At 35.4% G+C, this 17,153-nt stretch overlaps 2 protein-coding genes across 16 annotated transcripts in view; one reads left to right on the plus strand and one right to left on the minus strand.

Moving 5' to 3' along the window:
• Positions 1–1,438, plus strand: part of LOC110839716 (integrin beta-PS) — a 19,365-nt gene extending 17,927 nt beyond the window's left edge. For all 14 annotated transcript variants that reach the window (XM_022084151.2, XM_022084154.2, XM_022084157.2 and 11 more), the window contains 2 exons: positions 420–512; positions 1,249–1,438. In XM_022084151.2, coding sequence (XP_021939843.1) covers positions 420–485 — 66 coding nt within the window. In that variant the 3' untranslated portion in view covers positions 486–512; positions 1,249–1,438. The remainder of the gene's footprint in view (positions 1–419; positions 513–1,248) is intronic.
• On the minus strand, positions 517–17,052 carry LOC110839742 (solute carrier family 23 member 1). 2 transcript variants are annotated; one of them, XM_022084222.2, is made up of 14 exons: positions 16,613–17,052; positions 14,589–14,735; positions 12,346–12,503; positions 11,587–11,792; positions 10,314–10,440; positions 9,732–9,852; positions 9,026–9,167; positions 8,106–8,219; positions 6,980–7,119; positions 5,998–6,145; positions 5,188–5,267; positions 4,550–4,691; positions 4,003–4,123; positions 517–3,528 (listed from the first exon to the last, which is right to left on the minus strand). In XM_022084222.2, exons 1-14 carry the CDS (start codon positions 16,655–16,657, stop codon positions 3,480–3,482), a joined length of 1,740 nt encoding a protein of 579 aa, XP_021939914.2. In that variant the 5' UTR covers positions 16,658–17,052; the 3' UTR covers positions 517–3,479. The 2 variants fall into 2 exon arrangements, with proteins under 2 accessions (XP_021939914.2, XP_087209956.1); XM_087353830.1 differs by lacking the exon at positions 8,106–8,219.
• Positions 17,053–17,153: the final 101 nt, after the last annotated feature.

The raw sequence follows: 17,153 nt of genomic DNA on the forward strand, positions 1-17,153 counted from the left end.
GGGTATAATTTCACCAAAATTGTTTTGACTTTCAACAGTGTTGTTTATGTTGAAGTGTATTGATAATTTCCAAAACGTTATCATATAGTGGTCAAGAGGATAAGTACTTGTTGACTTGTTCTGGCCTCAGTCATACAAAAGTATCTTTAAAGGCATACTTGTTCTTGGTTTTTTAATCCATGTGGCTTATAAGCTTTTAATGGTCTGGGAAATTTGTTTGCATTCTGTGAACATGTTAAATCCAGTTGATTTTATATTTCAAAGGCTTGTGCAAAATAGGTTAATTTTAGTAATTTTATCTGCTATAACGAAATTAATCTTTTTTAGACAAAATAATGTAAATAACTAAGATTAGAACAAAGGTTTTTTAACTATGTATTGTTATGGTTCTTAACATTTTTGTTCTTTGTTTGCTCTAGGGAGACAACCCACTGTACAAGCAAGCAACTTCAACATTCAACAATCCAATGTTTGGTGGAGAGTGACCACTTATACTGAGTAGGCAAACATAGGTACTCCTGCTTCTTATTCTTTATTTTCAGCATAGCATGTATTGTGTACTTATTTACAACATTAAATAAATTAATAAATCTTTGTACATATTACACATACCTGCACATAGAAGTTATCCTAGTGTTTGGTCTGTAATTGAAAATAAAACTTAATTTGTGCTTTAATTTCCTGTATGTGTTAGGTCATTGTTTTAATAACTTTTAGTATCATATTTACGTTCTGTATTAAAACCAACATAAGGATAAGAAGGGAAGTTGCAACTTAGGTCTCTTTTGAGGAAGAATGAGTTATTTATTTAAAATCCTTCCTCTTGAAATACCTGTTGTGTATTTACTCAAGGGAGATTCTACTTATTTCCCACATAATAAAAGCATCGTTTGTATCTGGATAACATGAACAAATTTAAATACATCATACCCTGTTTTCTGATGCTCACTGTGTGTCTAGGTTCAAAAAGTACTTGTTCACTGGGTTGAACATAGATAATTATAAATGTCATTATAAAAGTAATATAATATAAAATTCTAATGAATAAACTGGATCCCATTTATTACAGTGTATATTATTACTTATTGGTAAGAATAAATACATTAGCATGTGATATGTTCTGCCACTGTAGAAGCATAATATGGTCCCTCTTTTGAGATTTTTATGACAACTGAGTGGCCCCATCTGAGGAATATTTTAACACACTGTACCTTGTATTAATTTAATTATCTTATTTTTGCTTTTAAGCACACTGGAAACTGAAGGTGGTCTGCATCAGGTCATAATCTCACCATGAAGATACAAATTCATGCTAGGTCATCATTTTTCATACAGAGTGCAGAAGTCAAGAGGAATGTGATGGACACTATGCATTAAAGGTATAAGAAGTTAAATTTGTAATTGCGTACATAATAAAAATCATAGTTTGTTAGGAAAAGTTTTTGCTCATCTTATATTCCCGAATATTTTAAATTAATTAGGTATATAAAATCCCATAGTCCAAGTTTCCTCTCATTTTTTCCAGATAAACTTATGTAACCTTAAATTTATTTAATGCCATATCATCTTTTTTGCTGATACAACATTATTAAATAACTTATGAATTTATGATACGTGAATTGGGAAGATATACGTAAACCTTCAGTATAATCTTTTACAATATTTCTGTAAAATTGTTCATTATACCCAAAAGCCAAATTAATATAATTATGTAACATTTTTATCAATATTTTACATATTATTACTTGAGTAGCACTGAAAATGAATTCAGTCTCTTTGTTACATAAACACTAGACATACTGAAGATGAGGGAGTATCGGAACATGTGCCCCATGCTCATACATTTTGCCTACTTAACGCTAAACGCAATGTTGCATTCTTGAGTTCACCTCAGGTATAGAATAATTAACATTTTCAGTTTAACATTTTCTTCTAGTACATAAGTGCTTTATGCTTGTATCTCTTGAAAAGTGATTTTAGTTTGGGCCTTTAGCTGTCACTTTATGAAGAATGAAAAGATGTGTAAAATCATAACTATACTATAAAATAAACAATCCTATAGGGCTAAAATTTAAAATAGTGCCTGTAATGACAGTGACAGAAAGGCAGGGTAATAGAACTCCATAGATTCTTGGTCTCTAAATTACATGTAGCTTCATGCCCAAAACACCTTTATCCCCTGATGTCCAATGGCTTCTTGGGTTTACCTTATCAATTATACTACTTCTATAAAATACTTAAGCACAAAATTAAGTGTAAAGAACAATGATGAAAACTGTTACTGTTAAATCTCAAATTGAGGCTCATCATCAAATATAATTAAGTTAAGTTCACAATTGGGAATCTTCTCCATAGATATATTAACTATTTAGTTAGTTCTGCTGTATTATATGCAGCAGTGATTTTTGGTGGTTAATGCTTCTCTGAAACATTGGTAACCACCTACAAGGCTATACAGCATCGAAACCAAGGAGCCCAAAATTCATGCCATCTTCTTTGAGAACCTCAGATCTCAGTGGTTTAGGTTAATGAAATGATAGTTGGGGGTTTATGTTGCAGAACCTTACAAGTGTTAAATAAAGTATTCTAGCAGTGATGTTATAGACTGTGACACTATGTTAACTCTTTTAGAAACCAATGTTTTGGAGAAAAATTTGATCTCCATCTCTAAAATCATAACTGAGAACAACATTGTTATCTACAGCCCCATGACAGCCTCAAATCTCACAACTCTTCTAGCATTTACACATTGCTCTGATTTGTGGTTGGACTGATAGGTTATGCTTTCGTTATGAACTGATCACTTATGTTATGTATACTATAACAGTGGTCAAATATTCAGCACTCTATCTTTGTATTCTGGTGGTCCCAGGTTTATTTTCAGCCTAGAGACTTGGTTATCCTCACTGAGGATTTTGTGGTTTTCCATGGCCACTTCTTTCCATGTCCTTTCCAATTCATTATTTAATAATCTTGTCATTCAGTGCTATATAGTGGGAACTGCTGGTACCATCATTAAGTAAACCACAAATAAGTGAGTGACACAGAATATATGAGACTTGAAGCGTTCATGGCGACTGAATGCAATGAAATATTCTCAGGCACAAGCTGTGTTAGTTGTGGAAAAAAGTCTGATGTTTCAGAGATGATCTGTGCCTCGATCATTCAAGGAATGATGTCACATCAACTGACATGGCTTGTTGCCAGAGAATATTTTATCGAGGGCAGAGAATATGATGATAAAAACCAGAGTAACTGATAGAAGTGAAAAATCTTCCTTTAGCATGTTTGTGTGTATAAATATTCCACTTGGTCTGTACCAGGAATCAAGTACGCATTCAGTGGTATTTATATTCTGCTCTTCTTTCTTTAGTTGTTGATATGAGAAGTATATTCATTATTAGCTCTACAAAGGACTCCAAACAGGACTTTCAGTCTGTGTGTTAGGGTGTCTTCTCTGTACACAAGTGCTGTCATATTCATGGCTTATATGTTGGCATGAATGGTAGATGGGAGAAGATGTTGTGTCTGGAACAGAAATAGGTGCTTTTGGTTACTGTGTGTGTTATATCACATGAGCCTGCAGTGTGGCGATCTGTGGCAGCAGCTCAGGGCCTCATGCAATTTAAATTTTTATTTCTGGTTTTAGTATTTTGTTTTGAAGATAATGAAGAATTTATATCTAAATTCTCCTACATGATAAAAGACAGCTTGCAGTTAGATGTATATTTTAAATGTAGAGTTAATTGAAACATTATTTGTTTCAGAGGTACACACACTGGCGAAACTCGTGAAAGTTATTACTAAAATATATCTGTTAATATTTGTCTTCCCAATTTATCAAATCTTGTTTTATGGCATATTTTTATATAGGTAAAAGTAATATTTCGATTTTATAATTTTTTTACAAGATTATGCTGCTATAACAATGCTGCTTCTGATGTGAAATGAATCCTTCCCATGTATGTGTATGGTAATAGTAATAGTTGCCATTGTCCATACCTTCTAAGGAATTTCATGCCCACAGGGAAGTCATAAGTGTTGGGTAAGTCATCTGTTTCTTTATTAGATACCAGCTTCATCTGTTCTCTCCAGGCAATCAGGCCACGGTCCTTTGGTGTACCTAAATACAGAAGCACATTTATACTTCCCTGTTCGAGGGCCAGAGTACTAGAATTAGTGAAGCAGTAAACTACTTCATAGAGGATTACATGAACATGTGAAGTGGAGGCCATATCTGCCCACAGCACTGTTTTTTCTGTCCTTAAGTTAAATATTTAACTAACATATCGTGTATTACAATGATATGAAGAGTTATGTATCTGGTTTGTGGACTGGAAATTGTTTTACTTTTTAAGAATTTATTTAGGTATTCTAAGAAGGCAGCTGCTGTGATTGGTTAGTAGAATTTTCTTATGTCTTGTGCACACACACACACACATACCCAGTGAAATGGACAGGGAAGCATGAAGTGAACATGTTTAATTTTGAAACCAATCTAAAAAAAATCTTGACTTAGTCACAGCTGAAAATGAAAGCAGTGGCATACCTGGTATGATATGATCGAAGACACAACCTATGATTCCTCCTATTAGTATGCTTGTACTAAGTAGGACTGTGATGGTGTTATCTACTATGTCATTGCCAGTCTGAATTACATTTGGGTGTGCTTTCACCCACCTGGTCAACACCTGAAAGGAAATATAGGGAAACATGCTTTGTAATTTGGAATGTGCTTTGTACTTCTGTTCTGATTATAATTTTTATTTTGCAGGGTAGGGTTCCATAATAAAATTAGGTCTCCTAGACATTTTTAAAATCTATTTGCTCACAATTTAGCAATCTTTTCAAATATTATATGTAGTGGAGATTATTAAAATACAGTTCTTGCTAAGATAAGGCAACATCTTCCTTAAACAAAGTTTAACTGAATAATATACATACACATATGCTGTGTACTTAGTTCCTCTGCATGAGTCACTTGAGGAAAGTCACAGTGCACAACTGGTGTGATATTGCTAACAGTAATTTGATTTGTTTACTGTTATTTGTTCTATATAGTATGAGATAGATAGGGCCCAATTCTCAGAAACCCCACTGTTTTTCCACCATTCCATGAATCAGGAAAAGTTGAGAATCATTGTCATAGTGCACAATGAAATCTGTTAATGTTTACAGTAAACTTACCATTGAGAAGAAGACTGAGAAACCAACAATATAGAGATTCCTTGCTGAGTTTAAGTTCACATACTGCAGAGCTGATAAGCCTGTAACAGTCATATATATATATGTGTAAGATGGGATATCTCTAAAAGTAAAAATGATTCTTGTTTATGTGCTTGCAAAATTTTGGATTTTCTAAAGGTGCACAATGGACACAATAACATTTTTGTTTAATTATAAATTATAAATTGATGTGTTATAAGAACAAAATTACACAATGACTACACAAGATATAATAAACAAACTATGTAAAAACAAGTAACAATGCTGATAATCCCTCGCCCAAACTATATTTTATAATGCTTAGGTGGAATTTGTCATTCATGTTGTGTACATTTGTCCATCAGCAAGAAATTTCCAGAATGCTGTCAAATTATTCGGATCAGTCATAGCAATGATAACTTAAACAGGATCCCATTAAATATCAATACTGGCGACAAACACAATTTTTCAAAAAATAAACTTGTCTTTTCCCAGTACTTCAAAGCCCTCCGTTGACTGATAGAAAAAGCTTTAGGTAAAGACAAACATTTCTATATAGAATCATAGTTTCTAAAGTGAATTAACATTCTTTCTGATATGTTACATAGTAGCTTTTACAGAGAGTAAGCAGCCACAGACAGACCATTATCACTTTATTATAAAGTGTGATATGGTGAAGTGTCTGTACATAAACTATCTTTGTAGAAAATAAATATTTATGTAACTCATATGTGTAAAGTGAATGCAAAATGCTTAATTCATATTACTAGCCTCTGAAGCAGGATTACGTACCAAAAGCAACAATTATACCAAACATGACACAGAACATGCCTCCAACAATGGGCTGTGGAATTATGACAAAAACTGCGCCAAATTTGGTGAAGAGCCCTACAATCAGCATGAGCATAGCCGCACACTGGATCACTCGCCGACTTCCAATCTGTACCCATAGTCAACAGGTTCATTATGTACACAGGATAAGAAACAGACATTACAAACACACACTCAGCAATCCCTTTCCAACCACAAGGATTACATTCCTGAAAAAAACACTCTGTTTGTTAAAACCACAGTTAGCAAGACTAAAGATTAAGGATTTCTATATTTATGACTTATATAATGTCAGTGTCAGTAACCCAGACTCTGCATTGCTGAATGAGAAGATGGTTAGTGGATAATGAATTCAAAGGAACTGTGGTCTTAGGTCAGTCTTACACAGAAGGAACAGAACAGGCAATAATGGTATCCAAGGCCACTGTTGCATTAATGTGATCCAATGCTATTGTTGTGACCCAATAATAATTATCTTCCTACCATTGTAGTAATGTGTTCCAAAAATGACATCAGTTTCCTTTGTTACATAACATGACAATGACCTCAGTTTCTAGTAATGCAACAGTGTGTTGCAACACTGACTGCAGGTCATGCAGGTTGCCTACTTCCTAGGAAAAATGCAGCAGACAGAAATGAACAGTCCCATAAGGTATACTTCATCCACACTACAATGTGAAAAAGGACCCACCACTAGACCCTTTCCTGAGCGGGTTGAATTCAGTCCACATCCTATTTCTTTAAGTTCTATTTTAATATTATCCTTCCATCTATCCCTTTACTCATAATCTCTTGGAATGACATGAAAATGTACCTTCACTAGAACTATAGTATGTTCATACCAAAAGACTGATACATCTCTACATTCTGTTCTGGAATAAGGTTGTAGATCGGATGATTGTTTTTAAGTTTAGTTGTAGAGGTTTTACACGCTGTTAATTACCTTGGTAACACCAATTGCAGCCACATTTTCTCCAAACGTATTTGTACCATTCCCAGTGCCAAAGAGTCCTGCTACAATGGTACCAAGCCCCTCAATAGCAATACCTCGGTTGATGGTGTGGACTCGGGGAGGGGGTGCAGCTGTTAACATTCAACATTTACTCTCATTTTGAATTTTATTCTGAGGCCAAATGTTTATCATACCACTGCCAGAAGTAATTAATAATATTTTTCACACACACATGCATACAAACATTAACAAACACATACATATGCTAATATCAATATTGTATGTGGAATGTACCACACTTTCCTCTTTTCTCTATTTCTCTCGTTTTATTTGCCATTGCATATTAAATAAGATTAAATATGCATTATCATTTAAACTGTAGATAATGGACAAGTGTGATTTTTTTGTCTATGAATGTAGTCACTTCTTATATCTCACCACAATTTCCTAAGTACTTAAAAGTTTGCCACTCTGTATCACACTCATGATAAGTATATCAACTATTAACTCTGGTGCAAAATTATAAGTGTCCGTATTTTCAGTGAACATTAATGGGAGGCACAATTGGAACCTCAACCCACTTTCCTCTAATAACGAAATCAGTGATTTAATAAAGTCTAACCAATAAAGAATAATTTAATGGATCTATGTGAGAGGTGAAATGAAATGTATGTACATTTGGGATAACTATAATTTGGAGGAATATTTGTGAGATGTGCTTTAGTGTTGTCAGAATGATAAAGGGTTTTTAATATGATTGGGGATAATATTTTTCTTACAGCCAATTGGATGATTGTGCATAGAAAGCACTGCAGGTTTATAATATGGAAAGAAAATGAACATAAGGCAGTTTAAAACAAAATAATCTGTATCAGACTTGTACATATTTTTGATCACTTTACCACTCAGTTGTGTCATAAACTTATGGGAAACTAAGACAGGCCATGAACAGAGAATGAGCTGTATTGTAGAGAGAAGAAGTGCAGGTCTTTTTAAAATTCTGTGAATATTTATGGGAAGTGTAATTTTTGTTCATTATGGAATATTCTGAGTGCATGGTAAATCTTACGTTAGTAAAACATAATGTATGTCTTCTATTGAAACATATTTTTCATACCACATAATTGAGCTGTGGTGGGGTAGAAACTGATTGACTGCACAGTGCATGCTATGACACCTGCAATCATTCCCAACACACCTGATGGAGTTATTTTTGGTGCACCCCACTGCCCTGTAGGATAAAAGAAAAGCTTTAACTGAGAATAACAATGGATTAATAAACTTTATAAGCAGAAGAATGAGATTAGCAGAGACATTACAAGTTATTTTGTGTTTATAAATAGGATTGCTGATTAATGATTAAAGGTGTAAATATAACATTGTACTTCTGGTGCAGTTGATGTCACACAATTTACAGTGCAGAATAGTGTTGTAGAACTATTTTACATGTATTTTGAAGGAAGGTAACAAAATCAGTGTACTATCATTTCTCATCTCCTACCTGTGTAGTCACTGTTGCCTCCTAATTTCATGTATTGTTCCTTACAGTACAGTAATCGTAATTAGAAGAGCCTGAGCATAATTATTTTGGTATTGCAGACAGAGATGTATTTCTCATGTCTTTTATGTGTACTATATTACTCACCCATCTCGTCCTCTTTGATTTGATCATCTAATTCATATGTGGTGAAAATTTTAAATTATAGAGCTCCTCATGATGCAGTTTTCTCCATCTTCCTGTTACTTCCCTTCCCTTGGGTCCAAATATTTTCCTTAGCACTTTGTTTTCAAACACCCTGAAAAGTGTTCTACTTTTATGGTGAAAGACCAAGTATCAAAGTAAAATTATATATGTGTGTAATTTAATATTTGTCTTTAGACAGCAGACAGGAAGTCAGACATGGACTTGTGTGAGAAAATAAGTCTTATTGTTATAAAGATTCAAGTATTTTAATGAAATTGTGTTATAAGCTGGAGTTTTTTGGTGAAGGTTCACTATGATTTAATTTATCTGTTGCTTATCTCATGAACTCTTACCTGGATATGGGATTCGGAACCAAGGTGAATCCTTAATAATCTTTAGTTTGAAATCTGTCCTGGCTGGATGTTTGTCTGGAAGATATTCAGTCAGAGTCAGTATGCCACATATGCCCCACATTGCCATGATAGTCAGCATCACCTGGAACCACAGAAGTTATTGTTGCAGACATAAAATTTGTCATGTGGAAGTATAACTTAACTTTTATTTTTAAACTAAGGGTGTTATATTCTGTGAAGAAATCAGTGCAACAAAGAGTCTGGATACTGAATCATGTATTGTGTGTATTGGAAGAAGTCATTATTCTCCTAACAGTCAGTAGTAGCAAAGTCCTGTGTGACAAGTGGTACCACAGTCGACTGCAAATATTAGCACTATGATTAAGGTTAATTTCCATATTTCTTTACCATGTGTTATATTAATATTTAAGGAATATTAAATATGGTCTCAATTTATTGACCATCTGAGTGACTATTAGCATCTCAAGAAGAAATTTGTTCCTTGAAATTGGTTGGACTAATTTGGAGAGGTATAGTCAAGTGGCAGAAGAAAGGCAAGTGCTTGGAAACCGTGTAGCACTAAAAAGCTTTGTATGTAAAGATTAATGATTTTTAATAAACAAACAGGAAGACACAGGCAGTCATAAACTTATTACTAATTGTAATTATCAAATGTGATACAGTATTCTGTAGGCAGAAAGTTTACCGGAAATAGTTTGAAGAATTGGAACCATATTATTCTGAAACCCTGATCATATTTGTAAGTCAGGAATGGCACATTCACTTCTTTTAAAACCTGTGAGAATATAGTCAGCATCAAGACTGTCCTGCAACCAAAAGAAAAACGAATAGAACCAAAATCATAACTTATTTAATTTTATTTAATCATAAATGAAAAATATTGACAGATATCAACACACAGTGAAGAATATGAATCTGTGAGAAGCAAAATAAATTGGACAGATAAAAAATCTTGTAGTTAAGGAGAAGATGATGTAAATGTATGGGCACATGATGAAGGCTAGAAGAGAAATGAGCAAAAGTGGAAGAAGCACAGTAACAATACCTATATTATAGTTATTAGAAACATTTTTATTTTGTTAATGAAATGTAAACATGATCTGAAAGTTCCTTGTTTTAGTAGTGATACTGATACTGATAATGTAAAAGTGTTAAACAAGATAGAACATTTAAACAGAATACTTATACAATCTCATATAACTGTGACTGTGAATACCTAACAGCATATGTTACATTGGCAGTCACATGTAATGTACTTTGTACTCACCCTGCAGCGATTCCCCAGTGCTGCATTGCTGCATTAGCTGCACTTTCAAAAAAGGAGAGTCCAATTAGAGAGACTGTAGGGACGATGGTCAGAGGTGTTACATACCTCACCAATACTCCAACAATACCTATTTGCATAAAACATTCAACTTACTGAGTAATAATTTTACAGTGTAAGAATGAAATACTGTGTTTGCTTGAATGTATTGCTAATTTTTTCTCCATATATCTCCATGGAATAGACTATATTATACAGGCATTTGTGCGCAGAATTGAACATTCTAAAACATTATACATGTTTGCTTTTTCAGTATCTGTTTGGGGAATAAAAGAGTGTATATTTTGTATGTTCAAATACAGTACTTCATTACTGCTCTGACAATACTTTTACAGTATTTGTTGAAGTCCCTGGTAATTCTTAAGTAAAGTAAAGTAAAGTTTGTCCCACTATACGCCATGTAGGCGCTTGGGGTGAGTGGAGGTATAGCTCCTCTCTTCCTTGACCTCGGCACTAGATGGGGGTGAGTGGTCAGCATCACGCCTCGGCCGGCTTTACCCCCGGGAAAGGACCCCGGTACCCATTGTAAAGGAGGCTGGGTGGGCCCCAGAGCCGGTCTGGACGCAGAGGCTAGAAGAAAAATCCTCTGCCCTCGTCGGGGATCGAACCCCGGCCGTCCAGCCCGTAGCTAGTCACTATACTGACTGAGCTATCCCGGCTAATGAAGATATATGGAGTAGTAGGGCACTAGGTGAAGGTAAATAGTTAGCTTCATACCGTTGCTGCATAACCACTGAAGAAAGAGTTCCCAGAACCCAGTAGATAGGCTGTGTGGGCCTCAAAGTCAATCTGGATGCAGAAGCTAAGATAAAAATCTTTTGCCTCTACCAAGAATCAAAACCCTTTTGTCCAGCCCTTGCTCAGTCACTATACTGACTGTAATAAAGACGTACCTCTACAACACTATGACAGTACCTTTTATAATAGAATGCAATGCTTCATAACTCTCGAATTTAATGAATATTGATGAAAGACGAAGATAAATATATTTAGCACAGCACACTTCTTCATAAATAAATAAAAATGTCAATTCTAATAAAATAACAGCCCTGATTCACAAACAGTCTGTAAATGTAATGTTTGGTCTTCTTCTTCTTTGCTATTAATAACACACAGTATGAAATGTAATCAAAATCTGATAATTATAAAATGACTGGTATATGTGGAGAAGATGGTAATAACATGTTATCAACTGTGGTAAAAGCAATAATCTTACCAAATAAGCCAATGATAACCTGTATAATGGCCGCTACAGATATGGCTCCTGACAGTACCCGCATTCGAGTTTGCCATAACTCAGTTCTGTTCTCAAATGACATTCCTTCAAGAATTTCTGGTTCTGGGCATTTCCATTCTGGCATGTTTAGAATGGCCAGTACTGGAACTAGAAGTGATATGGTGCCCCCTTGCACAATTGGTAACCTTCATGGGGGCATAAAACATTTATTTTAATTTATTTTGAATGTGGCTGATAATAGTAAAGATAAAATCCAACTTTGCTTATATTTTTTATATTAGCTGCTGGCATTGTAATATCTTAGCTATAAATTACATAGTAGTAACAGGTGGAAAGAGGTATTACAGTAACATGGCAAATTGGACAGTATATTGCAAATAATCATGGTTTGTGTTCATGTCTTAAAACATAACTATATTTAGTATTTGATGGATATCATCTTGAAAACAACATGATGTATGAATGACTGAAATCTGGTTTATTTGACAGTGCTTTCTTAACTGCCTTGGTTATGAGGCACTGAGTTATAAATTGGAAATGATGTTGAAGGAAGTTTCTATTTTAAAGTGCTATCCTGGCATTTGCATACAGGAGCTGAGGAAAATCACAAAAAATCCGATTCAGGGTTTGAATACATGTGTTTTGAAACAGTTGAACAGTTTCTCTGAGATTTTTATAGTGACTGTATTATTCTGTTGAGTATTTGTTTTATCTTAATGGTTATAGAGTCAGGCATACCTGCAGCCGAAGGTGGACTGCACCCAGGTCACAATGCCAGTTACGAAGATTGTGGTGCATATAATGTTACTTTGAGCTGGGTCATCGTGACGCATGCAGAGTGCAGGTGTCAGGATGAATGGGATAGTCATAATGGAACCTATCATCGTGAAGTAGTTCTGAAATGGTAAGTCAGCATTTTAATTACATGCAGTGGAACCTTGATGAAATGCATCCAGTTATACTGCAGCTTTCATCATGTCCCCCAGTATGATTAGTATGTAAGTGTCAATTTCATTTGTAACACAGGCAGCTTATAATATATGTACTGAAGCTGTCCCCCAACAGCTATGAGATTTGAGGTTCCACTGTATATGGCCAATTTTAGTTTATTAAGAATTATAACCAATCATCATCAACTTGTAGCTGTTTTGAAAAACTATTTAAAAAACTAATTCAGGTCTGCTTTTACTTTTGGCATAGAAAATAAACAGAGTTCATATTTGGGCAATTTTGTTATTACTTAAATATGAATGGATGGGAAATAGTAATTTTAACAGTGTATGAGGTTCAGTCATAAAATTTTCAAGGCCTGAATGAGGAATATGATAACTAACTAACTACATGGCTTAGGGAACCCGAAGGTTCATCACTGAATTAAGCAAAGCCCTCCACCTGTCCCTGTCCTGGGCCAGGAAAATTCAATCACCTTCAACTCCTATCTCCCACAGATCCTGCTTGATATTATCCTCCCATCCACATCTAGGTCTCCCCAGCAGTCTCTTCCCTTCAGGCTTCAGATGAATAGCTGGTTCACACCTATCGCCCCATCCATGCGTGCTACATGCCCCGCCCATCTCATTCTTCTCAAGTTAATCACCCTGAAAATATTGGGGGAGTAGTATAAATATTTAAGCTCATCATTATGCAGTTTTCTCCACACCCCATCCTCTTCTCTCCTAGGCCCAAATATCCTCCTCAATACCTTATTCTCAAACACCTGCTTCCTCCCTCAGAGTGAGAGACCATGTTTCATACCCATACAAAACAATAGGAAAATTGTTTGTTTTCAAATATTTTAATCTTTAGGTTCTTAGAAGTCAGATGGGAAGAGAAAATATTTTGAACTGAAAAGTAGCCAGCATTTTCAGAATTTAGTCTCCTAATTTCCTCGTGAATATCATTTTGATTTGTTATTGTTATTCCCAAATATTTGAACTTTGTCACACTTTCAAAAGGATTTATTAGCCACCCTAATATGATATTGCCTGCCTGTCTGCTGATGGGATACTAACATGTACTTAGTTTTTTTCTGACTTTACTTCTAGGGCAACCTTCCTACTAGTTTCTAGTAAAACTTTATGTTCCTCTTCATTGTATTTATATCGTCACTCAATAAGTTAACATCATCAGCATATGCCAGTAGCTGGTGTGTCCACGAGAAATATGATAGGAGTATTATATAAGTGATCTAGTCACCAACTCTTTTGTTTTGTGGCGGAAAACAATTTTTTTATTGTGAGCATTGGTTTTTCTTCATATTCTGTAGACATCGATGGGAACCGAAATAAATGCTGATACTATATTTGTGAATGAAACTCTCAACTACCCAAAACATTTCACTGCTTGACTCCCCACTTAAAATTGACTGAATTTCCGTAACAATTGACATTGCACGTAGAAGAATAAGTTGTTTTCTTTTGTGGTGACACAAGGATGATTTGTGAAATTGTGGCAGAAGTTGCATCTCCTGTGGCAAATTCAATATAAAATTCGTCTCCAGGATCACAATTCCCTCTTACTTACCACTCTGCACAAGGGAATTCGTAACGTTCCACTTGGTGCCCATCCTGTGTATTTTGGCACTGTTTGACATTTTTGTGTAACCCTAACTGAAAACGACTCTAAATTAAAATATATTTCTGGAAGCACAGTGCTAGAATCGAATATCCCTCCGAAGGTAGAGTAGACCTATAGCCCGACAAAGGCAAGATATTATCTATGTAAGATCGCTTATTTCAATGTCTAGCTAATAAATAGAATTGTGGGCTCACTAGTTCAGTTCTTGTCACATAACCATTCACTTTGGTCGCGATATAATCTACCAGAAATGTTATGATAAATGGCAGAATTCCTAGTTTGGCTTAATGAATGTAAATCTGCTTTGAAGCAGATAAATTTCATTGTTATAAACGTTAGTTTATACCCCACATAACCAGCATCAGAAATTTCTGATTATATCTTGTATTGCTCATCCATATTACCTGGAGCCCCATTAAGATGCATAGATACCAAGGCGGAACATCATCGATGCCATATTTGACGTCTGACTGCATCTGTTTTTCCTCTTCTTCATTTTTAAAGGTGTTAGTATTTACATTTGCCAGATTGCTTTCATCTGACCCCAACACCTGAGAAATTGTTACAAACAAAAATTAAATTCTAATAAAATATAATCTTCACTGTCGATTCTTCTGGGCTGTAAAGTTATGTATTACTGGAAGAAACATTAAGCAGGAAATTGATTTGTGATTGGTTAGGCGGGAAAGTGTAATGTGTTGCAGGGAGTTAAATGCTTTGTATTGTGATAATCAGTCACGTTCGTGGAGAACAAGTTTGGTCCTGCAGTGACTTTCTTGTTTATCGTCATTTCATCTTCCGCCATTCGTTTTACAATCCACTAAGTTGTGTGCTTATTGAGATTTTTATTTTTGCATTTGTGTTGCTTGTTGATATGCATACCTGCTATGAGTCACATTAACCATGCTTGTGTCTCGTCCATCGTCATAAACAAACCAGTGAACAGTGGCGGCTGGTAATCTATTACAGATCTGAAGCCATCACCAGTGTAAGCTACATATAAAACTATTTAGGAAAATATTAAAGGAATACTATTTTATCACTCTCACTGTAGCTGGACTGGCCCTCATTGCTTCTAATGACGGTATATAGTTGGTCTATAATTATAAGTATGACTTTAATTAGGATCTGCTTACACATAATAATAATAATAAATCCGAAACAAAAACGGAACTTGCCTCTTAATTGACATAGCAACCGACTGACAGGAATGTGATTAAGAAGGAAGCAGAGAAGATCTTGAAATACAATGACCTCATAGAAATACAGAGAATGTGGAAGGTTCAAGCAAAAGTAATCCCAGTAGTTATAGGAGCAACAGGAACTCTCTCCAGGTCGCTCAGAAAATATTTGGCCAACATCCCGGGCGAACACGACATCAGGGAACTGCAGAAGACAGCCATTTTGGGAACTTCAAACATTATCCGAAAGACGTCATAAAATAAAATTATATAATACACGTAGCACTTGCTAATAACAATATGTATCCCGGAAATAGCTGCTGCCCCATGTACCTTAGGGACAAGGTCTGTCTAGGGTACATAGAAGTACATACCCCATAAAGTGGTGAAGAGATGGGATAATAATAATAATAATCCGTGGCGTACAGCTCTCTGAGAGCCAAAGCCGATTAGCTGGCTGCTGGCCTCACGTTCACATGCCTAAGCAGAGGTGAACGATCATCCAACCAGATATACGTAGGGTGACGTGTGGTCAGCAAGACGAACCCCCAGCCATTGCTAGCTTCCCTGACCGGATTACGCTACTCATTGTAGCTCCCCAATTTCCTCACGATGCTGGGTTGGCACCGGTCCCATACACCGGTCGAAAATCTCATGAGAAATTTCTTTCCCCGAGACTCGAACCAGCGCGCATTCCGTATCACCAGTCCGAAGCATGATACCTCAGACCGCGCGGGACCTGCTTACACATCATGCTTAATTAAACTGGGAAATTAATTTCCTTAATTGTCACCGCCATTATAACAATTAAGACTATTCGCTGGATGGGTTTGTATAAGGTTTATGTCCGTGGTCTTGTAATACTGTTAAGGAAAATAATTGATGACTATGAAATGTTTACAAAAATGGACTGCTGTCTGAAATAACAGCTTTGTATCTGAAACGATTTAACATGAGGTCAATGCGGAATGCAAATTCGTATTTTGGAAATGAGGTATGACAAATATTGAATGACACTTTTCCAATCTTTTGTTGTTTGAGTATGTGAATCATATCGTGGCATTTCTAAATTATTATTCCATGTACTAAAACAATTAATTACACATTTTGTATTCCATTGAACTGGCAGAATAATACTTCAGGAAATATTGAAGAATACGTTTCCCATTTCCTATCGAGAAGCCTTTATACAAACAAACGATAAAGCAAGGGTAAGAGAATGATTTATGGTAGTTGCTAATAATTACCGTGAGCACAAGATCGTTTCTGCTGCTTGTAATTCCTGGATCCATGATGTTGCACTGGAGGATGGATCTGCTATCTGAAGTGGATACCAGTTGTATAGTGCTGTGGTCAGCTGGCAAGTGGCAGTATGCAGGCCCCTTGCAGCGAGTATTTCACAACTTGCTGTATTTATTTAATGAGATCATTTGCATTGCCTCATAATGAGATACTCATGATTAATGGTCATCTAAGAAAAGTGTCACATAAACAACAAATCTGCACTAACTTTGTGCTGTCTTTACTTTTAGGTATAAGCTTAGAATTAATGTTCTGTACTATCTAGAAACCTATGGTTTGAAACAGATTATACAAAACTATAGTTTTACCAGCTTTTTTTTTGTAGGTGTGAAACTTGGTTTTTTACCAGACGGAAGAACATTTATCTAGGGTATTTGAGAAAAGGATACTGAGAATAGCTTGTTTGGACCTAAGATAGAAAGGTAGAAGGTCTAATAGGAGAATAAGGAAACTGCGTGATCATAATTAATCATACAGTACCTTTAG

The sequence above is a fragment of the Zootermopsis nevadensis genome, unplaced genomic scaffold (genome assembly GCF_977971745.1).
Source record: "Zootermopsis nevadensis isolate Lab colony 2312 unplaced genomic scaffold, Znev_1.0 Znev_ptg000022l, whole genome shotgun sequence".
NCBI lineage: Eukaryota > Metazoa > Arthropoda > Insecta > Blattodea > Termopsidae > Zootermopsis > Zootermopsis nevadensis.